General features: G+C 33.6%; 1 protein-coding gene across 7 annotated transcripts in view; it reads right to left on the reverse strand.

Moving 5' to 3' along the window:
• LOC124640759 (atrial natriuretic peptide receptor 1) overlaps positions 1-23,971 on the reverse strand; it is a 265,956-nt gene that overhangs the window by 33,244 nt on the left and 208,741 nt on the right. For 3 of the 7 annotated variants that reach the window (XM_047178677.1, XM_047178675.1, XM_047178676.1), the window contains exons 2-4: positions 8,364-9,303; positions 8,026-8,219; positions 1,804-2,020 (exon numbers count right to left, since the gene is read on the reverse strand). The exons of 1 other annotated variant lie outside the window; for it this stretch is intronic. In XM_047178677.1, the coding sequence (XP_047034633.1) occupies positions 1,804-2,020; positions 8,026-8,219; positions 8,364-9,243 (1,291 nt within the window). In that variant the 5' untranslated portion in view covers positions 9,244-9,303. Of the gene's footprint in view, positions 1-1,803; positions 2,021-8,025; positions 8,220-8,363; positions 9,304-23,971 lie in introns of those variants that run through there. 3 more of the 7 variants (XM_047178680.1, XM_047178681.1, XM_047178679.1) reach the window with 2 other exon arrangements.

The following is a 23,971-nucleotide window of genomic DNA, read 5'->3' on the forward strand; positions in this document are numbered from 1 at the left end:
GAAGACAATTACAAGATTGCTTAATCATAGCTTTTCAGTAGTCTCATCATCATCTTTATATAACACTTAATTAGATAAAATAACTTTTAGTAGCAAGAAGACAATTACAAGATTGCCTAATCATAGCTTTTCAGTAGTCTCATCATCATCTTTATCTTAGACATAGTCTTTTTCCATGGTAGTCTTGCGGTTCATTTAAAATTATATCAGTATCACTTGTTCTTAATTCATCATTATTACCATGATAATTGTAAGTCGCTTCATCAAAATTATTATCGATATCCTTAATACCAAATATTCCAATTATTCATACTCTATCCAAACCCCTTTTCGTAACGCCCATACATGTATTACAAGTCTATTTATAAAGATTTTTCAAAGCGGCTTTGAATTTCAAATTATCCGATTTCGAAATACCTTTTGCAAAAATACATCGTGGATCATCAATAAATATTTTTATCGTACGATAGACGATATCGACAAAGTGTACGATTGATTCTCTAAAGTAGTATTTAAAGGCGAACTAGGGTACATTTTCAAAGAATCACAAATCATATCAGTGCATATTGCATATCAATGATTTGTGTGATGCACGTGTGTCGAGAGGGGATTTAAAATTCAAATGGAATCGCATTGAGTCCGTGTCGATGCATAGGCGATGCAAATAACGGAAGCAGGCGGAAGAATATACATGAAGATTGGTCCCAATAAGGATCTGTCTTGTATATTCATTGTTATTACAAAACGACTGCGGTGTCTTGTACTTGCCTTTGTCACACCTACAGTAAACAATGATTATGGTGACAAAGGAAAAAATATGCAATGGACATTTAATATCTATATTAGTTACTACATCATCCTTATGTATGAAAAGTCTTAGTTACACCTCTTGTAACACTAGAACGGCTGAACCGAATTAAATGAAAATAACTGCTTTTAATAAGCTTTGTTGAACCAACCTGCAAAGGACTTTCGACCGATCAAGGAATCGAATCCAAAACCCCGTTTATGACAGCCACGTTTGCCACATTAAACCAACGGGCAATTAGAACAAAATACTATTAATTATGCTAATCGCTCATGGAACACCAATGCAAATATTATTTATTTATAAATACCGAGGCGAATACCGAAGCACACTAATTCGCCTTACCACTAATGTGATGTTCTATCTTTGTCCTACTAAATAGTAAACCCGATAGCACGTCATGGGAATAGAAGGTACTAAGCTGATTATGTTAACCAGTCAGAGTATGCAAATTAAATCTTGAATGAGACTCTAAGTATTATCTTCGGAATTTCGGAAAATATTATCTAAGTATTTGAAATTCGAATAGGATTGTTGGAAATTGACTCCTGAATGCAAAATTAAATTTTGGCAGAATTACAGTGAAAACTTAATTTTGCATTTTTTTATTAATTTATTCAATTAATAGCTCTTTAATACAGTTGAACATGTCCTGCCGTTGTCAAAATTAAATCAAATAAAATTGTTGTTTTTTTAATTATAAAACGAATTTCGATGTCTATGCTTCTCGTAATAAATTCGGAGTATATTTTATCTCAAAACATTTTTTTTAAAGTTATTTCATATTCCTCAATATTTAGAGTGATTTTGATATAGGTAATTCTTCAGCGAAAAACAAACAAAAACAATTTAAAAATAGCCGCCACCTAACCTTGTTAAAAGCAAGTATCAAAAAATACAATCCAAAATCTCTTGAACAATTTTATTCATGTTTTATTCATCAAATTTTTAAAATAAAGCCAGAGGGTTAGTTTCAAAATCTCTTCAATACTTACTTCTGGTGTTTAATGACAACTTATGTAGTAGTTCCTTTATTTTTGTCGTGGTTATGTTGGTCTCGTCAAAGGGTGAGGTCGCTATGTCCGAACCATTGTGTTTCTTGTTCAGTACCGAGAAGATTGCGCTCAGGGTCAAAAAACAGGGGCTGTTACCCTTCCCCGAAGCCGGGTCGTGGTTGTGGTACAGCATTCCTATACGGCTCCATTTGAATTCCTGAAACAATATAAAAGTTTGTATATTTTTCAGTGAAATTCAATTTGGGATGAAACAATGTAGAACATGACGCTTAAAAAGGCAATCAGTAATACTTATGTAAAGTCAAACTTAGAAACACTACTTAAACTTTGATGCAGTGAAATAGTTTTTAAATTATCGAATAAAAACACTCGCCAGCTTTTATGACTTAATAAAACTTAAACCAAGAAACGATAAAAAGTAGTAGTGCAGTCAAGAATATTTATTATAGAATTAAATAGAAATAAAAAACAAAAGACAGATCACGCAAAAGCATTTTATTTTTCACACGAAGATGTCGGACCTTCTATATTTAAAGTAAATTATAAAATAATACAAAAAGACACAAATAATAGCTGTAACAGAATAGACAAAGTACACACAAACCCAAAATACAGTGAGGAAATCATAATAAATAATCATAAATCAGCGGCACTAAAATCTATTAAGTTCTGATTATTCGCAATCAAATTAAATTCAATCTTATGTATTGCTATTCCATACATCATTTAATGTAGGATTTGTCACTTGGGTATAACTCAAGCTTTTATATAGTAAACTACCCTCCGCCCGCGGGTTCTCCCGCGTCCCGAGATAAGGAAGTGCTTTCTGTAACCGGATGGTGTCAAAAATATCCCACCAAAAACATTAAATGTAAAAAAAAGCCAATCCTCTACGCAATTCCTCCACCGTAAAAAGTTTTGAGATCGCATAGAAGCCAAGTCCTGTTCTACTTTATTTGTAATAATAAAACAATATTTTGTGACTATATCAATAGTTTCGTTCACTTTACAATAATATTGACTTGGCCATGAGCACAATAAACTACAAATATAATACAGCATATCTTGGAGAGGTGAAAGTCAAACATGAAGTTTAATATCACAGAATTAAATACTTTTAGTTTATTCAATTGTTACTAAATTACCGACAGTCAGTATCATCCAACATCAATGAACTGCACATGTACTATGGCGCATGTTTAGTGCATGGTGATCTCAAATTCCAACAAGTCCATAATCAGTCCAATCGTAAAATCATGTCCATATAGAATTTATCAATTCAATGGTATTTACACATTCTTACAAGGAGCGACTTTTAACTTGTGCTCATGGCCAAGACAGTATTATTGTAATGTGAACAAAACTATTGATATAGTCACAAAATATTGATTTATTATTACAAATAAAGTAGAACAGGACTTGGCTTCTATGCGATCTCAAAACTTTTTACGGTGGAGGAATTGCGTAGAGGATTGGCTTTTTTTTACATTTAATGTTTTTGGTGGGATCTAATTTATTTTTTGTAGGTCTCTTTCTTCTCTAAGTATAGGTATAACAAATTAAATTAACTGACATGCAACTAACTCAATATATAACAAACTAAATATGTACACCTAAAGTAGCAAGTAAACAATTTTTTTTTTACCTAAAAAATTTCGAAATTGTCGAATTTTTTAATCGAATATCTTTTAGAATAAAAGAGATTTATTTCAGAGGTAGATGACGCTATCACATGAAATTATTTGATTTTTTTAAATACTACTTATACTAAGCTATGTAACGAAACCATAGCGCGATTTAGACCAGGACAACGCCATCTATCGAGCGAGCATGCAGTGTTTATCGCACTGCATTAATATGAAAGATTTTATCATTATTCATTTCATTTAAACCTAGCTTTTTTATTCATATGTTGTATATTTAATACATAATAACAATATACCACTACGTAACAATAAAACAAATAGTAACATTTTGTACATAAATAAATAACAAAGTTATCAATGCAGTCAAAATTCATACACAATGTTCTTGAAAAACCGCAAATATAAATTTGTTTCCTATTTTTTTATTAAGTTTTAAGGTTTTTATAATTTTCCCTTTATATGTAGCTAATAACCTATCTTGGTGCCAAATTTGAAGGTTCTAAGTTTGCCAGAAGTACCTTAGACTTTTGATGATCGGTCAGTGAGTGAGTCAGTGACAAAATGGTGTAACTTTGATCGCTCATAACTCGTAAACTATTTATTCAAATGTCTTGTAATTTTGAGACTGAGCTTATTCTAATACTTACTCTTGGTCATCGAAAACCTAAACTCCTAGCTTTGTTCACATGGAAGATACAGGGGGCTGAAATAGCCGCGAAACGCTTCGAGAAAAGATGGTACGGCCGTGCCCGCTTTGCTCGAGTCTTGGCTGGGGCACTGCCGTGCCCTCAGATCCTATGTCCCTCTCCCTATAACTAGATGGGTATGTGAGCGAAAATGGAAAAACGTTCTTCATACGTTTTTTGCAGAATAGACCTATGCACCTTATCAAATCATCTTAGCCATTTGCAAAGGTTTCTCAATCGAAGGAAAAGGAAAGGAAAAAGCTTTGACTCAATGACATTTGGCTAAATTAAAATAACAAACCTACCTAGATTCAAATAATTTGCTATGCCTAACGCAATTGATGCTAATTGATTTTAATCTCTGCATACGTTAAATCTGTACCACTAATTGTTTGCATTAATGCATTCAGAGCGAATTTCAAACATTAACATACAGCTCGTTTGGAAGTTATTTAGAGCCCTGAATAGCAGTTGTACAGTAGGAGATAAAGCTGGGGCTAAATAAATACGTGAATACATAAACATGTCGATTTAACAAAATTAAGATATTTGAACAAAAAGATTTATACAAGCTGTTCTCTATGGTAGTACTTTCCACGATCAACTAGAAGAGTCTGCTAAAACGATCTGCGTTCCAAACATATAAATTAGTTTAGTAGTTATGACGTGAAAGCACGACACGCAATCCAAGTTACTATAAGGATAACTCATTTTTAAACGCATGTTTGAAATCCATGCTTACACCCAAAATTGTAATATACAAAGCCGTCGTTTTAATCATATTTATTTACATAAGACGTAGGTAAAAATAATGATTAACGGCCAGTTTCTTCATCAAAAGTTAAAGTTAAAGTTATGGCTAAAGTAATGTCTAAAGTAAAAGTAACGGTTAAATTCAATTTTCTATTAGTTTTGCTGTCACTTTAGCACGTTTGAAAAAACGAATTTGACCGTTACTTTTACTTTAGACATTACTTTAACTTTAACTTTTGATGAAGAAACTGGCCGTATGTCTACTACCTAGTTTGATATTTTATTAGACGCTAATCGGGTAATATGACATTAATCTTCACCTTGAATAATGTAATCAAAGCTAAAAATAAAACTTGAATACAATGACTATAATATATTATTCGCCGCTGTTGTACACCTGTCTAAATATTCTGTTTGCTAATATATTGGGTATGATAGTCATCTAGGGCTTAAATTAAGGAAACAGGTATTATCTTTTATATAATAAGAAAAATGACAATGACGCTTATATCAATTTCATATACAAACTGATTTTTTTTTCAGTTCTTTAATAAAATTTTAATTACTGCCATTTAACTGGTATTTACAAGATATTATATTATATCCTGACTCCGGGTTATCACAAAGATTACAGAGAAACGAACACTTCGCAGGCCAAAAGATCAGAAAATAAACTGATATGACTCTTTAGTTCATTTGTAATGGTTTACGCCGTATTAAGTAGCTGTACCTAATGTTCTCAGCTTCTTCTTCTTCTCCAGCTTCTTCAAAAGACAGATTTACGTGATGACTAACTTTATGAGTGACTTAAAAAAAATAAGCCTCCCCAGGGGAGGCTTTAAAGTGTTTTAAAAGCAGACCGCAGCTCCTATCCTTTGAATGTCTAGTATGGTGATATGGTTTTCTCTCTATCGAGTATTCCATGATAACGTTAAAGTACAGCATATTGACTATAATAAAAGAGAAACTTGTGAAATTGCAATATATTTAATTTTAACCATTTTCACGACGCGCACAATATTTATATCAACTATAGTTTTAAAGGCTTTTGCAGAGAGGTAACAATAAATTTATTGGCCACCAGCCCCTTTAAATTCTCATCTAATACTTTAAATAGATCAAGTTTGTTTATGGTCTGAGTAACTTTCCTCATTATTAACTTAGAACATAACAACCTGTTTTCCGTGAAGCAATAATGGGTGTTTCTTTGATTTTATGTTATTTCCTAAATAGCAGTTGTTTCGTCAAGAATTGATAATAAATAATACTTTAAGTATAGGTTTTTCTGGTTATTACTTTTGGTACTACTGGTTTTTGTTGTACCGTTCTTTTTATTATCTTATAAACTATTGTGTGTAAATCAGTATTTGTTTTTTATTTAAAAAGTATGCAGTTTGATTCTGCAATACAATTATTTTTGATTGACACATCAATAAATTAAGCTCCATTAAGAATAACGTAGCTGTTCTCGAAAATACTGTCCCGAGATCCGTCTCAATTTATCAGTGAACAAAGTCTATGCTTAAATCTGGGACAGCTAGTATAACAAAAGTCACATCACGTAAAAAAACCTTTTTGTTATGGATGATACGCTTTGATTGAAGAGAATCAAATTATTGGATCTAGCTTTAGTTGATAGCATCGTAAAATACTTTGGTTTTCATGTCTTCCTATTGACCCGGCTGAATTTGTTTTCTTTACTGCCCCTGTTTACGTCACAAATTCGTGGATAAAAAATGTTTGACGAACACCAAAGAAAGTTCTCATTTTGAAAAAGGAAATGCAAAATAAAGTTAACAAATTATCTTCCCATCATATGAAAAGCGGCTTGCACAGCATAATTGAAATTATTTCCGTTACTAAACCTTTTATTTCTGGATACCATATTTACGGTCTCTATCCATTAAGAGTGGGCAGTATTCCAAATTTTATCAGTAAGGCATTGGACCACTAAGTGCAACTTTGAATAACGTAAATAGAATCAGGGTCAATTATTACTAAAGATTCTAAGATCGATTGATGACTGATTTGTGTAGGTATATTTAGCTTTCTGAGTCTATTGGTCCTTTAGTTAAATAATCAGAGATAAGGTCTAGATATATGTTTTGTGAAAGTTAATAAAAGTATGTATTAAACCTCGTTTTAAAGTACAGTCAATAAGCGAAACTATTTGGTGTTTCTGCCCTAAACCCTTGTCAAAGCATGTGTGACATTATGAAGGATTCAGAATACAATAAAAACTTTTTGAAGAGTTCATTTTCATTGTTATACGCAGTTATTTGCAACTAGTTTTGTATAAACAGGTTCACGCTCGGAAATGCTACTGACAACTCAATTTATGAAGAGCTATGAAACGTTTGCAATATTATATTGTTACGGTTCCAGACTGTTCGAACAAATGACTATGATTAACAGCTTGCTCGTTCACAGGTTTGTAGATTTCTCCTGAACTGAATTAATTGATTTTACTAATTTGATGGAAATATTAGTCTTTTCTTAGCATGAAAATATGAAGAACCTTTTTAAGTTTTAACTTGCAAACCTATGATTTTTTTAATACACACAGTATTTTGGTTAGACTAAACTTTAGAAAATAACTGTTTAGATTATATTTCAAGTTACCACCGTTATTATTTATGGTCTTGAAAACTTAACATAGCAAAAAGTAGTTTAACTACTTGTTTTCCTCCTCATTAGTGCTCTAGCAGTCTCAAGTCTTGCAACATTAACTCGCCGTTTATTTAATTTAGAACAACCGTTGCATTTTGATGAGGTTATTTAAATCCCGACTTCTAATTCAAATCTCGTGTTGGTAATTATTATGAACTTCTAATTTGTATTTTATCTAAGATGGCCCATCCAATTTTGTACTTGAATAGTAGGTTACATTGACACTGTCTGAGAATTGTCATTTTTGGTTTTCCAAATGTCAAAAGCTAATTGGAACGAATTTTGGCCTTTACTTAAAACAAAAGCAAAGCACAAACATTCATAAAACATAAACTGCTCAATAAAAGCTTAACAAAACGCCAACCAAAAATAAAACATCACAAAACAAAGAGGCCGTAGATAATTCCGACATGTACAACATTGATACAGAATTCCCATAGATTTACCTCAAAGACTTTGCGGATCGCGACACCGGCTTGCGTGTAGCTTCCCATCATCCTGGTTAACGTGCTGTAACTTGGTTGCTTGTACCCAAAAGCCTGGGCCTGTGCTCCCGCAGTCAGCACCGGAATGCCCCAAGGTCCTGCATACCTCGCCACCGGAGCTATCACGTACTCACAACCGGGCCCGATAAACGCATCTGAAATGTATTTTATACTTGACAATCTTGAACTGCCCTCAAACTAATGCAACGTTGGAAGCTTTATTACTGAACTTAACATCTCAAATTCGCTTAAAGAAAGTTAATTGATAGCCTTGTTCAAATTAAAAAATCAATGCTTACCAGCGGCTTCATGGACGTAGAATTCGAAAGCGGCCAAAGGCCCTTCGACGGAAGAGCACCGTGTATCTCTGTAGTCCACCAAAATAGTCCAGCCTGGTAGTGGTCCATCGGGACCAGTCACAGCTGGGATTGCCATCTCAATAATAGGCAAAACTTTTCCAAGCGAGAAAATTTGGGTTTCGTCGGCAGGCAGTAGAACACCTAGTTTCACAATCTTGTCCTGAAACTGGTGTCTCTCAGGTCTCAAATTGAATTTTATATTTTTCACGAAAAAAGGATGTTCATCGAGCTTGTGTGGATGTCCTACAGCTTGCGAGTCGTCAGGCATGAAATGAGACATATGATCGTATGTTGGCAATTCAGTTGCGTTTGGTACATCATCTTTATCCTTAAGGTAATTATAATACTTATTAAAGTCTTGAGCTTCTGGGCCGTATTTATCTGGTTTTCCATCAGTCTCTCTTTTAGTTGATGCCCGACCTTTTCGCAAATTCTTCCCATAACTGCGGTAGCCATCGTGCCTCTGTCCAAACCAGTATTTCGTTTTCTCTCTAGTTATTTCACGTTCGTACAAACCTTCTTTTCGTTCTTTAATATTTACAGCACTAATACTAACATCACACGAGATTATCACATTTATAACACATACATAGAAAATGAGGAATGTTATCAACATTGGCACTTTAAATCTCGGAGTTTTAAGCGCGTATGTTTTAGCATTGTCCAAAGATAGATAGAATTCTCCAGGAACTTGACCTGTATCTTCATCTGTGTCGAAAGTTCGTCTCTTTCTGTTATTTGCTCGGTTTGCAAATGCCTTCTTTTTACACCTTATTGTCCGCGTGCTCGGGAGAATCGTGTGAACGATCTCCTCTAACATTTTATTTCAAAATTGTATCATTTTGTTAGAACATTTTGTGCACCGCATTATCGTGAGTGGCTGTCAAGATTTTTATGAATATTAGTATTGAATGCGACGATCTATTCATATAATCTAGGCACTATAACTATTATAACTTGTTTTGGGTGATTTATAGACAAGGTAAAATCAAATTTAAAAAATCCGTTAAATGTCTGCGCGGGTGAGTTAACGTTAGGAGTTTAAAATATTCTCTGTAGGTATTATCTAAAACGTCTGGTTATACTTATGTGGGTGTTTTTCCTGACGCAATTTATAGCATCTAAAATTATATTTTTAAGAATTTTAAGTGCCGAAATAAAATATAAAGATTGACTGACTATAAAATTTTAAAACTTTTTATGTATGAAATCAAAATGACCAATTCCAAATACTACGCTGTGACAGTTAATATCAGCAGCAATAAAGACCTCTATGTATACCTAGAAATATTAAAAAATACGAGGTCCACCGGACTCCACTATTATTATGACTACAACTGAAATTGAACACACTACGAAACATAGAAAAACATTGAAACAGTCACGCAGGCTAAAGTATATGTATTTTAATCATCATCATCATCATCTCAGCCATAGGACGTCCATTGCTGAACATATTTCTGGTTAAATAATTTTTTGGTGAGAAATAAAGACTGTTTGTATGGAATTGAGATTCCAAAGTAAGAATACATGTCATAGTCAAGAAAAATAAATCAACCAATTCAAATAGAACAGGATAAAAAGTTAATCATAAATATGTAATTATTTCAGCTGGATCCTTTTAAATAGGTCAAGAACTAAAGAGGCTAATTCTAAAGAACTATAAATTATTGCAAGTGTCTATTTAAACAATGCTTCTTATTTTAAATTCTACAAAGCAAGTCTTCGGCCAAATTACGCTAAAGTTTGCACCCGTGCTTAGAATTTGAAATTAGCAAGTGGAAGAAATATAACATTACTTAGCAAGATTGGTGTTCACTTCGGAACGTTATTTTAACTCGTTCAGGAACACTCGGAATAAATAGTAGCATAATGTAGTTAAGTGAAATCTCTTCAGTAATCATTGATGCAAATTCGAGTGCATTTAAAAATTCTGAAATGTAGTTCAATAGCTGTTTGGAACTTCGTTTGGAAAATCCTTTGTAAGTTGTTGAAATATTCCAAATACTATTTCAATTTGTTGTTGAAAGATTTTTTGAGATACTAATAAAAATACCTTAAAGTTGGCAAGGAAAGGAAAAGAAAAAAAAAATATGGGTCGTGTCAAAGGCTGTTTCGTCTTAAAATAATTGCGATGTTTGCTAAAACTTTGTAGATCTACGTGAAATAGAAAAATAACAATTCTTATGTAAATTGTATTGTATCTGAAGAAAACAACAAAATTAGTGAGTAAAATAAAAAATATCAGAGTACGGTGGCTTTTACCTTTAAGCTTATTTTAATGGATACTAAGAGAAGTTTAATTGTGTTATTTATTTTAATTATTGGATTGTTAAAAAATATTTTTTATACTCAAAAGTAACAATGTTAACAAAATTATCAGCAGTTTTTTCTTACAAACCTTCACAAAAAGCTCATTATTTCAACAAATAAATTACCTTTGTTAGTGATAACATGTTGTTTTTCCAATTAGATGAACCTGCTTCGAGAAGAAACATAAAAAATATTTACTTGTTTACTAGCTGCACAGTCATGAAGAACTGACCTCAAATACTGAGGCAAAAATATCAATGGGATTGGGATTAAATTCTGTAGGCAATGAATCGTAGGGCTCTCTAAGGTAAATAACACCTGCCTAGCCTTTTCCCAACTTCCAGTCTAACCGAGTGCCACTGAGTACCAGTGTTTTAAAAGGAGCGACTGCCTATCTGACCTCCTCAACCCAGTTACCCGGGCAACCCAAGGTAAGACTGGTGTTAGATTTACTGGCTTCTGACTACCCGTATGCAGCAATTTACTTTAAGCTCTTCGTTTCAAAGTGTGGATATAGCAACTGATTAGGTAGTGTACAATTACTACATAATATAAAACGTGTTAAAAGTTTAAACTCAGATTTCCTGACATAGCATCCTTCACCTTTAACAAATGATGTCCATACGCTCATAAACAGCATTTTAAATTTCAAACAAAAACTCTAAAACTGCACCTCTGCAGTAAAATAATATGTTTATAATTAAAACTTGTTCCCGGAAATGATTCATTATAATAACTATGGCATATAGCTTTGTCTTCACCTTGTGGGACAAGTTAATAAATTGTAGCTTAGACGAAGCTAAAAATAGACGGTGTTGTACTTGTCCTTCAATGCTTCCTATGTCGGGCATACTTAACTGTAAAAGGTAATGACTGGTAAGCAAGTTTTAAGTTGTTGTACGTCATTAATATGAACAAAATATATATAGGTATTGTTCATTATTAGTTTAACCCCCACACTCAGAGACATTTAATGATTACTTATGTCACTCCTTAGTGACGGAATGTCATACAAATCCTTCACTAAGGAATGGCTTAAGTAACCATTAAATGTCTCTGAGTGGGCAGGATAGACATTAGTTTTAAGTACTTATAAATAATTTACCTACAATAATGCATTTACCTGTAATTGTAAATGTATGTAGAATAATATGTACTTACCTATATTATTTTTTTACGAATTTCGAAACACTTTTCGAGGTTACAGTAACTTTTTTTGCTACCGCCTTCAAGAGCGATGTTCCAAAATTAATTATTCAGTTGTTTGTCTTGTCTGAAGTTTTTTTTTTTATGGCAAAAATCAGCATAATTAAGTTACGAAGACACTTAAGTTCATTAAGAATTTCAGATAGGTACTTGGAAGTTTTTATGTGTTTGTATATCACAGCCGACATTTGCTATTGGTGTATGTAATTTCTAAACTTACCTATATTTGTTTAGATTTTCTATTGAGATACCTATGTATTATAAAATGTTATAATCTGTGAATTTTTTTATAGGGTTTTCCTCAATGAAGTTAGCGTGACAATAATGTGAATGGTAATTTTTAACATATTTTCATGTACTTATTATTTCATTTATTTAATTCATAACTTTATTTTATCAGCTTAATCATTTTAGTAAACGAAATGAGTGATGTAACTACATGTTAATAAACGAGTACGAATTTTCAAAACTAATAGGTTTTCTTCCTCCATTGAATAAATCATCATTCAAACGTGATTTAATTTTGTTAAGGAAAATGAAATAGAAATACCCCAGACACACTATGTTGCCTAACTTTTAAAATAAGGTAAATCCATTAAGTTAAAATTTTAGATTACCTATCATACGACCGTTAATCATTTTAAATACAAAACATTATTAAAACAAAAGTTTGTTATACCTATAACAAATGATCAGATTTCTGAATTTATTTTAAATTAGGTATTTATCTATTCGGAACTTTTGCCAATTTTATCTAAAATCATAATTAGATATATATCTTTTATTGACACAGATTCTCTAGCCTCCAGTTATCCGTACTTACTCAAACCCCAATTAGTTAAGTTTTTTGAGACGAACAACCGCACAACTCTCGTGTATACCTAACAAAAGTTCATGATAGTTTTAGTTCTTAACTAGATCTCTGTAAACCATACACTTAGACTTACGACTATAAGAATAAAACTACATACATTGTTCTTACACAAAAATAAAAAGAACCATTCACGTCCTCCCTTTTATAGACGAAACCGGAGGTAGTCGCTAGTTTTCCCGCTCTCGGAAACAATTCCGAAGACAATGTAAGACAAATGGTCTGAGAGAGAACTTGGGAAAGGCCACCCACATTGGAGTATAAATAAAAACATAGAGCGTTATTCATTCTCAAAGAAAAAACTTATTTTTATTTATCATCTTGCACCTTGAGTCGCAATACTCATATTTTAAGAATATCTCATAAATATGAATTGCAAAAAAAATGAATCAAGTATTTTAAAATATTAATATTTCCTTCTAAAACGATAATATTATTATAAGACCTATACCTGGAATGATTAAGTGCCATATTAGACGAAGGCATCAATATCTTATTGCACACAATGTGGGAAGTCGTCGTGTAACCTTGTTCCATTCATACTTCATAGCGGTGTCTGTCAATGACATTTTTCCTCAGCCCTGGCGAATGGCAGATGAATACAGATTTGTTTGAAATAACGTAACATTTGTTAGATCGACTGGTTCGCGTCAGGAGGTAAACGAATAGTACTTAAGTGTTGATGTTATTTATCTACTGTGTACTACTAGGTTTTCCCACGGTTTTCACGGTTGTGGGAGCAACTGCCCATACTGGGATAAAATATAGCTTAAGTTACTCGGAAAGAGTGCAGCTATCTAACAGTGAAAGAATGTTTCTAATCGGTTCAGTGGTCTTGCAGCCTTTTGGGTGCAAACAAACAAACAGCAAAATGGCATAGACTATATGTATTTATGTTTGTTGATTTTTGTTTGTTGTATGAAGCTTTAATTCTACCACTGCTTCTTTACGCCTCGGAGACATGGTGTCTTTACAAAGGTGATATTAAACGCCTTGACACTTTCCACATGAAGTGTCTCCGAGCAATACTCCGTATACGTTGGCAAGATCGGGTTCCCAATACGGATTTTCTTCGACGGACGGGCTTGGCGGGCATGGAGTGCCTTCTGATGAAAGGTCAGCTGCGCTGGTGCGGTCACCTGGTACGCATGGAGTCCTCCAGGTTGCCGAAAACTATTTTCTATTCGGAAATTAGTTTGGGTAAACGACAAGCTGGAGGACAATATTTACGTTACAGGGATGTATTAAAGCGCCACTTAAAATCGACCGGTTTATCCCCGAACTCATGGGAGGACCTAGCCACCCAAAGATCTGAGTGGCGTAAGGCAATTCATCAAAGACTAGAAAACTTCGAGTCCCATCGTCTTGAAGACCTTGATGGTAAACGCCTGGCCCGTAAAACTCGTCCTAAACCGACGTATAATTATACCTTTAATGCAAACGGAGAGCTCTACTGTGCATCATGTGACCGAGTTTTTAAAAACAAATTCGGGTTCGCAAGTCACTACCGGGCCCATGAGCGAAGACAGATTGCCGGGAATTGACAGAGTGTCGCCGTCGACGGACACGTCTGGGAGGACATCATCATCATCATGATTTTTGTCTATTACTTCTTCGAGGAAAAACATGAAGGCTTATGAAGGTCTTTTGATATAGTTTCCTTAAGATAAATATCATAAGACATAGATACAATGATGATCGTCGATCGATGTCGTTTTTATTTGTGTGATTCAAGATTATTTACGACAAAACTACAATTCTTCTAACTAATGAATAACGATGGCGTCAAAAACCCTCATCAAAAAAGAAAATATTCCTCATAAAAGGAGCTGTTTCGTACAAATTTAAAGATAACCTCTTTTACAACTTAAATAACAAAGTAATAAACAAACGGAGAACGTAAAAACATGTTTTAAAAGGCTACAATTGACCGCCAAATGACTCAAGTGCGGCCGTGACTCCATACACCTCGAAATCTAAAAATAACTAACAACTTTGAATCTCGGATATTTTCGTAACAAGTTTTGGTCAGTAATTTACATTATTTTACGTTAAGGTCGTAGTTCATTTACGCGGCTTGTTTGCGAGCAAGAATAATGTTGGCGATTTTGTATTGTTCGTCGGTACATACAAATGAGCTTCAATGTCATGTGATGTAATGAGTTCACATTTTGAGCCCAAACGTCGACAAGTTAATTTATTATTTCGTTATTAAGTTTTGAATTGGTAAAATAATTGATGCCAACTGTCAATAGTTGTCAAAGTTTTGGTTTGTTTTGGAAACAACCTTATCGACTTTAGCGCAATTTGACAGATGCTTATAGGAAGTTTTATTACATAGCCCAAAGATAAATGCTACTGTCATAGAACGTCAAATCCCTAGAGAATTTAATTCCTAGAACATTCTATTCGCGTAACGTCCTAGTCGGGAAACCGACCCAATCCCTAACCGCACCTCCGCAAAACACTCCATGCATATAAACCACTGCTAATTTTAAGCTTTAGACACGGCACAGTTTCTTTGACAAACTTTAAAAGTAATCTGTGCCCGCAACACAAATAAAAATGATCGCGTAAAAGAAATATCGGCTTTACTATACTCATCTATCTACCTTCGGCTAGTTTTTGTCTGGCTTTTGTGTATTAATATCTAACATTAGCAATCTGTCTGGCACGCAAACTTGAATAAAAATTGAAATAGAATTAATTTAGTGTAGATAAAAAATCTAAGCAAGTAGATTAAGTTGCTTTGTCATTTCTCCAGTTATAGATCGAGATGTGTGGGAGTACAGTTACAAATATAATCTTTTATTTTTATGTACGAAAAAAATCGTTAAGTCATCATACAATATTGTATTCTCGTATAACTCTTTCTGTTATGGGTATATGAGTAAGATACAAATTGCCTTACTACAAAAACTTTAACCCCTGTTTTACACTTGTCTAATAAAATTTTGGCTGCAAAATGAACCATATGTCAACGTCATAATTTGTCATTTTTTTAGACAAGGCATAAACTGACGTTTAAAACTTTTTGTGGTAAGACGGTTAATATCTGACGGGGGTCCCCCCGTCCACGCAATTTTTTATGACTTTGTTAATGGACAATTCATTAAAAGGTGAACTTTAGACCTTCGGTTTAGTGTCCTTCAAAAGGACAAGCAAGTTTTTATTACGTTAAGCGTTTTATTTACATTTAATTACTCTTTTTTTATTAAAAGAGCGTTTAATAATAAAAATCGTCAGCCGCCTAGACCTGCCAGCTGCCTTACTCCAAAATTCCAATTTAACCCAATACAGCCAAGGGCCTATAATAGCTAACTCACTTTCGTAACTCAGTTACTAGGTCGTTACCCGTTACCCCTTTGTAACTTCTTAAGACTACCTGTCATATTCCTATTACCTTTTATGACCTTCAAAGATATAATTTAATGACAACCAGGACTCGACGTGCATTACCTACGTTTATTCACAGACCGAGCTTGAATACGGAAAGAATACCCCGCTTACCTCGCTAAAATGCTAATAACCTACTCTAGTAACTTTGCACTTGAATATCTATTCTATACAAAGTTATATGAAGTATCATCGAACACAATATCAAGTAGGTCAAGGCGCCAATAATGTGCAAAGTCCGAAGACTTACTGCGGAATTGCTCTAGCATCCCTATCTGTGACTGTTAACGACTGTACTTAAGGCATGTGGAGTGCTTCTAGATAAAACTCACTTCTAGCAAGATAGGTACAGAACTTTATTATTAGGTATTGATAATTTATTGATCATCTTTACAAAAACGATCTTTTTATAAAAGCGTTAATGATTTTTTGGTTACACATTAATACATTATGTAAACGCAAAAAAATCTGATTGCTTATGTTTGTTACATACTTACAAATAAACAACCAGACAAAATCAGACTGTTTATAAAATTATCATATCAGTTACTATTACAACTTATTTTTAGAGTAAGGCTATCCACCCACATGCGATAATGAAAAATAAAACACACTGATAGCAATGCAATGCACACATCCTACAAAAGTAGATCAGAAAATCCTGGTAAGAACGTTATCGGTCCTTCAAAAAGTTGACGTGGACGGGCCTCTTAAAAATGCCTAAACCAAAATCCTTAAGTAACGTAAGGGTGCGTCTACACGGTGCACGTAGCTGTAGCAAGTTAACATGCACAAGTGACAAAAGCACGCTGGTGGGTATTTTGCTTTGGTAGATCAGGGTTCTTCCCAATATTTTAATATCCACTGGCTTTTGCGTGCGGTGTCACCCGCTTTTGGAAGGCACTACTTCCCACAACCGAATAAAACCGAAACCGAATAAAGTAGCCTTCAATGTTATTCTCCAGCAGTTTATATGTGATAGAGGAATATAAACATCCATCTAAAGGTACATACAAACTTTATCGTTTCTACCGAAGTTTTAATGCTTATGAAACCACTTCAAGTTGTAAGTAGTAGATGCCATACTAGTAACGTAGAACATGGTAATTGTATTCTTGCCAAGATTTTATTACCAGTAACTGAATTGTGAATGTAAGACAGGTATGAATATGAAAATTCTGAAACGTATCTTTTTAAACTGGAATTTGATACAATCATCTAAAAAGGTTTTGGTAAATCATGAAACGTGCTATTTAAAACTTAATTGTTTGAATCGAAAAAGCAATAAAATAGGCTGTTTGAATAACGCTTTCAGTATTCAAATTTATTTTAACTGAGCACGCTCGAGCAACGGCATTCATTCATATTATAAATTGATACACGAAATATATGTATAGAATATAATATGAAATTTGTTTTTGAACCTATAGCATCTAAAATCAATTTTCATATAATATTCTGTTTTTAGATACTCTAGTATCTAAAATCAATGTTCATATTATATGATAAAACTACTCGTGTATAATTATATAATTTAATTATATAATTATACACGAGTATAATTATATAAGTATAATTATACAACGTATCTATACGATACACAGATTTATGACGAAATAACATATTATTTTTTTCGAGATCTTTATACTTCGTAAACGTAACAAAACTTTAATAAACATGATTAATTGACTAATTATTACTCTTACTGTCTTACCACAAAATATTACGTTGGCAGTCCTAATTTGGATTTTGAAAGGAGGTAAAATGTGAATGAAATAATTCAACGGAATTAAGCTTACGTTCAAATTCCATAATATTCGTCATTATACTGATAACTTCGATTGGAATTCATCCGTAAGAACTTGGATGCGTAATTGAATATTCCTACCAAATTATAAGAATTACAAGTTTTTTTTTATTTTCAAACGTTATTGTGACTTTCTTTTAGGCGTATACAGAATACCTACGATGTTACTCGGGAATAGTCTAGCTTCCCATCAGTGAAAGAATATTTAAAATCAGTTCAGTAGTCTCGGAGCTTTCTTCCTTGTTTGTTTCCCAAACCATAGTACTAAGATTAAAGTTACTCTTATTGGTCTATGTCTAAACTAAGAAACAAAGAAAAATCCTCTATATGATATTTGTATTGATATTCCCTTTTGCTTCGTCCATATTCATGCACATTTTTGTTCGAGCAGTTGCCACTGCACACCTGATGTTAATGTTTCTGTGATTAATTCTATGTTCACGGCTGTATCGTTAATTGGAATGGAGGACCATTAATATTCCTCTTATTATAATCACGTACTTGGATACCAAAGGAAAGGAAAAAAAGATTTTTCAAAGGATTTTCCTTTAAAATAGTTCAAAGAAAACTTTTCATATTGGCAGAAACTGTGCTGTACCTCACTAGTATCTAATATTAGAAAGAGGCAAGATTTTGGGACTGTGGGAGGAATTCATTCATTATTAAGAAAAGTTTTTCAATAAAAGAAGCCATGTTATTTGTGAATTTTACCTATAAGCTATTTTATATCATGATAAACAAGTAGGTTGATGATTTACCTATTTCGATAAAACTTGGCTGTAATATGACTTAGATTCAGAATTAATAATATTTACGTTATATCTGGAAGCTAGTTTTCCATATATTACGACTGACACCGCTATTTATATAAGTAAATGCAACATAAAAGGTTAGCCAGTAACCGTCAATCTAATAATAAGTTCACCTAGATCCCATAACAAGTAATATTGTTTACTTCCTGAAACGTTTAAATAAATAGGCTCATATGACTCTACGATATTAATAGAATAGAATACCTATGTAGGTGGATTAATTGCATGTTTATGTTATTTACATTAATTTGTTTAAAAACTAGTGACCGATAAAACGTAGTCTATCCTAGATTAACCTGTACCATAGGCGCTCTCTGTGCACTTAGATAAAAAGCATTGCTTTATTCCTTTAACATTCCTTACAGCGCTTTCACATCGGCGGATTTCTCGCTCGGTTCGTACGGACTACAGCAAACAATTGATACGTATGACTTTTTATTTAAAAACTCAGTTTAAAAATAAAATGTAGGTAAAACATTAATCAATATAATGATGATGATGATGATGATGTCCTCCTAGCCGATTATCGGCTACGGCGGCTGTTCTCATGTAAGGAGATTAGCCAACTGCGCAGGACATATTATAGTGCACAAGCATTTGCGCAGACACAGGTGCACTCACTATTCCTTCACTCTCATAGCCCGATGGGACGGCAATCCGACACGACCGGAAAGAGATCAGGCGCAGGACCGACATTTACGTGCTCTCCGATGCACGGGTGAATCAATCACCAACTTCCAGGCTTCGGGCTGCTTTGTGAAAGTCTTCTAAAACCCACAAAGCGATTTCGGCCCGACTCGGGAATCGAATCAATATAATAATAACGGTTACTTCATCGGTTGATCATAATTTTACTCAGTATTTTATTTGTGTAAAAAGTTTTACTCAAATGGAGTATACTTATTTACCAGTACAAAAATTTTGTCGATCGAAATTTGTCGCGCGTACAAGCGTGGATTTCATTTTGTTTTTGCATTGTTAACACGGGTCGTGAGGACGACAAAGATGACAAGACTTTAACTCTATCGCTTTGCAAAATCTCATCTCATTTTCTCCATTCTATCAAAAACAAAGTAACTTTTTCCATCCAACGAACATTATAAACGCGAAAGTTTGAAAGAATGTTAGGATGGTCGTTTGTTACTTCACGCGAAGCCTTATAAGTGGATTTTAATTACAATTTGAAATAAATTAATTATACTTTGTATCAATATGAAGAAAGTGGGTTTCTCGGGAATCAAGTGAAACCAAGGGCGCAAACTAATCTTTATATAAATAAAAATGAATTGTTGTTCGTTAGTCTGATTAAAACTCGAGAACGGCTGGGCCGATTGAGCTGATTTTGGTTTTAAAAGGTTTGTAGAGGTCCAGGGAAGGTTTGAACGATACGAACTTCGCGGGATGAGCTAGTTTAGAATAAGCAAGGATTTCGCTGGTCATTGAAATGTTATCATGCTTACTTTGTTTTACTATCAGTATTTACTTTGTTCATTTGTTTCCTCCAGACAAATAAAAAAAATAAAGGCGTGGCAAAAGTTCAGTTACAAGTTACATAGTTGTAAATGTTTTTGTACATGTCTACCTATTGTAAGTAAGTAGGTACTGTATAGTGTATATTTGATCACGTACTTGTTTTTTATTTATTTACGTTAAGTGTCTGAAATTACGAGTGCTTTTGTTGGTTTTTGCTTGTTATAGGTAATGGAGTTTCTTAATGCAATACATTATTATATAATTGTTGTTAGGGTTACAATATTTAATAGTTGATTTCAAGTTAAAACTACAAAAATGAAAAGGTATATTTTTAATGAATTAGTCAATTTGTAACATGAAAAATTATTCCGCTTGTTATTATTTACTTATTTATTTTCCCTAACAACAATAATAGTTTTTCTGTTATCTCTTGTTTATTATATAAAGTTATTCTATTAACATTCCTAAGATAACAACGAATAAAATTATACGGACGGGTAAATAGTACTCAATAAATAAACTAGCCCACCTTAGTTAAAGAATAAATTATTTAAATTAAAATAACTAGCTTTTGTTTTTAAAGTAGCAAGTGTAAATGTGTACCTACTTAAAGAAAAAAACAATGTTTATGTATATTTTCAAAAATCTGATTCCAGCACGAAATCAATGTAGGTACCTACTTTGCTGCCATCACTCCAATTATATTATGTTACACGCAAATGCTCGTAAATAAACTTTCTATACGTATTACCGATTAAACACAGGTAGTTATTTCCATATTTATTAGTTTTGTCTAGCGTTGAAATTTGTATCTACTAACATAGTATCTTGGCTAAAAAGGTTGGCTATTAACTATTCGCACGCTACTGAGCGTGAGCACAAACTTAAAAAAAAAGATTCTAAGAAAAAAAAACCGGCCAAGTGTGAGTCGGGCTCGCTCACGAAGGGTTCCGTACCAGAACAAAAATTAGCAAAAAAAAAAAACAAAATATTTATTTTATTCTAGTTTAAATACATCATCTGTGAAAATTTCAGCTCTCTAACTATCACGGTTAATGAGATACAACCTGGTGACAGACGGACGGACGGACGGACGGACAGAGGAGCGAAAACAATAGGGTCCCGTTTTACCCTTTGGGTACGGAACCCTAAAAAGCTCATCTAAGAATTCGAAAATTAAATAAGTTTATGATGATTACCATTTTAATACTGGCATAATTACGTCCATTATGTAACATCATTGCATAACATTATAACAGAAACCAGTTATTACGTAATATTGTTAAAATAGCTACAAAACGGTTTTTTTGCAATGGACCTGGCAAAATGAGATAGATTTCTTATGTTTCGATAAGAGTAGGTAAATAATAATTTAAAGTGGAAAGTCTGTGTTTCATTCGCATCCCCTGGAGAAGACCCAACAAGATCAAAAAGTAGTAGGTATAGCCTTTTTCCATAAACGAACTATCTAAAAATTAAAATTATTTTTCGAAGCGGTCTAAAGTTCCCAAGATTTAATAATTAAACCCACAAAAGCTTGTAAAAAGTACAGTAGTACTTATAGTATAGAAAATAATTTTGATTTCCTACGTGATTCATAAATTAATATAGTTTATGAATCATTTCTACGCATAAACATAAACAAAATCTACAATCTTGGAACATGTTTTCAGATAGACATAACGGTCTGATCTTTGAAGTAATTTAAAAAGATTTTTGGAACATCTTGCAAAGTAAAACCTTCTTCGAAAATATCAAAGATGTCTGCTACTGACTTGAGAAGGTATCATTCGGATGTTGAACTCTAGTTTGTATTCGAACCATGGAGAACAAAATGACTAGCGGAAGTGCCATGTCGGGAAATCACCTAAGAAAGTAGCCCGTCTAAATACGGGTGAGCAGGGGACGGAGGACCGTTACTGTTTAAGCCTTTATACGCCTTCTTTGGATCCGATATTTTTTTGTAATATTATAAACCGTTGACAGATGTCTCAAGGAACCCAAACGAAATCAAAATCAAAAGTCATTTATTCAAACTTGGCTGCAAAACAGCACTTTTCGAACGTCAAAAAAAAAAATTACAAAAGACAGCCCCCAAAACGCCCACCCTTCACCACTTCCTATGTGTTTTTGCTGGGAAGAAGAAGTGGCGCAACAAACTCCCCAGCAACACATGTCTGTCTGTTCGGTTAGAAGAACCTTAAACATTGTTTGATATGTACATTTGTATACAATTTAATTTGTATATTACAAAAGAGGACAATACAGTAAAAATACCTTAACTAACTCAAGCATTGAATATGTTTGATGAACAGAAAATTATAGCCTCCAAATATTTACACTTAATAGAATATCAGAGAGTGCCCACCTACATGTGCTATTCTTTTGTAAACTAGTAAATTAGACCGCTCAGCCAGAACATATGTAAAATAAAAAGAGTTTACAAATAAAAACAAAAAAACTAATATATAGTCAGTAAGACGACCTGGCACCACAAGCAGCACCCGTTCACGAGCATAACGCGAGGATCAGCCATCGCCCCCCTCGCACATTTTTGAGGGAGGGAGGCAACCCGACCGCCGACGCTACCGCAAGCAGTGCCGTCTAAGGGAGCATGACGTACTCACTGCTACACAACTCAATATCAAGATTAAATTATCAGTTCCCGCTAAGTAGCATTATTTACTAAAATCCAAAACAGAAAATTAATACAAAGAATGTATCTTGTCAATAATGTAAAAACATTAAAAAATAATAATTAAATAATAAATCAAAATAAAATAAATGTCAACGCCTCGTTAGTTCGCTGATCGTTCGTATTGGTCATGCCCACCGTATGAATTTGAACTAGAAAAAGGCGCCTGACCCACCAGCATTATGGCATCTCCTCTCATCTTTCTTTACTCCATGTTTCGAACGTTCACAAGATAACATTATTTTCGAGTAGTCTGCACATTGAAACTCCAGATTCACTTTCAAAGGTAAAGATCCAAATATAGCTTGAGATAAACGAAATTTTAGATAAGATAGTAAAATAGGATCATCTATATTATCGATTTACTACAAATAAGCTTTCAGCCTTTATTGTAGTTTGGGATGATAAAATATTTTTTATCATAATAACGGCTGTTGCACTGCGTGTTACATTCGATCAAAAATAAAAACTACTTTTTCCCCATACCAGCTCCCGTGGTTTTACCCGTTTTCCCATGCAAAGTATAGCCTAGCACTCGGAGCGGTAGTTCTTGAGATTAGCTCATTCAAACAAACAACTCACAGTTTCATAAAATAGGTAAGTATAGCATGATTACAGTTTTCTCTAACATACAAACACATGAACATTATTTTCTAAGAGTAAGTAGACGAAAGGTTTAAGCCTTTGCCGACGCGTTGTAACAAAAGCTTAACTGTGCTCCTTAGTTCGGTTCAAAGAATAAACACAGAAGCTTAGCTTGCGGTGGCCTGAAACTAAGCAAGGCAAGCTAAGCTTTGCCTTGCTTTTAATGAAAATTTTGTGGAGATACATAGCCAGGTACCCGCTTTATAATATGTTAATCATAAGTAAAGAGTGAATGGAGTAATAATAACATAGGCAGTGGCGGCCCTAGGGGTGTGCGAACTGTGCCATCGCACAGGGCCTCGCGCTACAACCCACACTAATATAAAAAAA

The sequence above is a fragment of the Helicoverpa zea genome, chromosome 21 (genome assembly GCF_022581195.2).
Source record: "Helicoverpa zea isolate HzStark_Cry1AcR chromosome 21, ilHelZeax1.1, whole genome shotgun sequence".
NCBI classification, from domain to species: domain Eukaryota; kingdom Metazoa; phylum Arthropoda; class Insecta; order Lepidoptera; family Noctuidae; genus Helicoverpa; species Helicoverpa zea.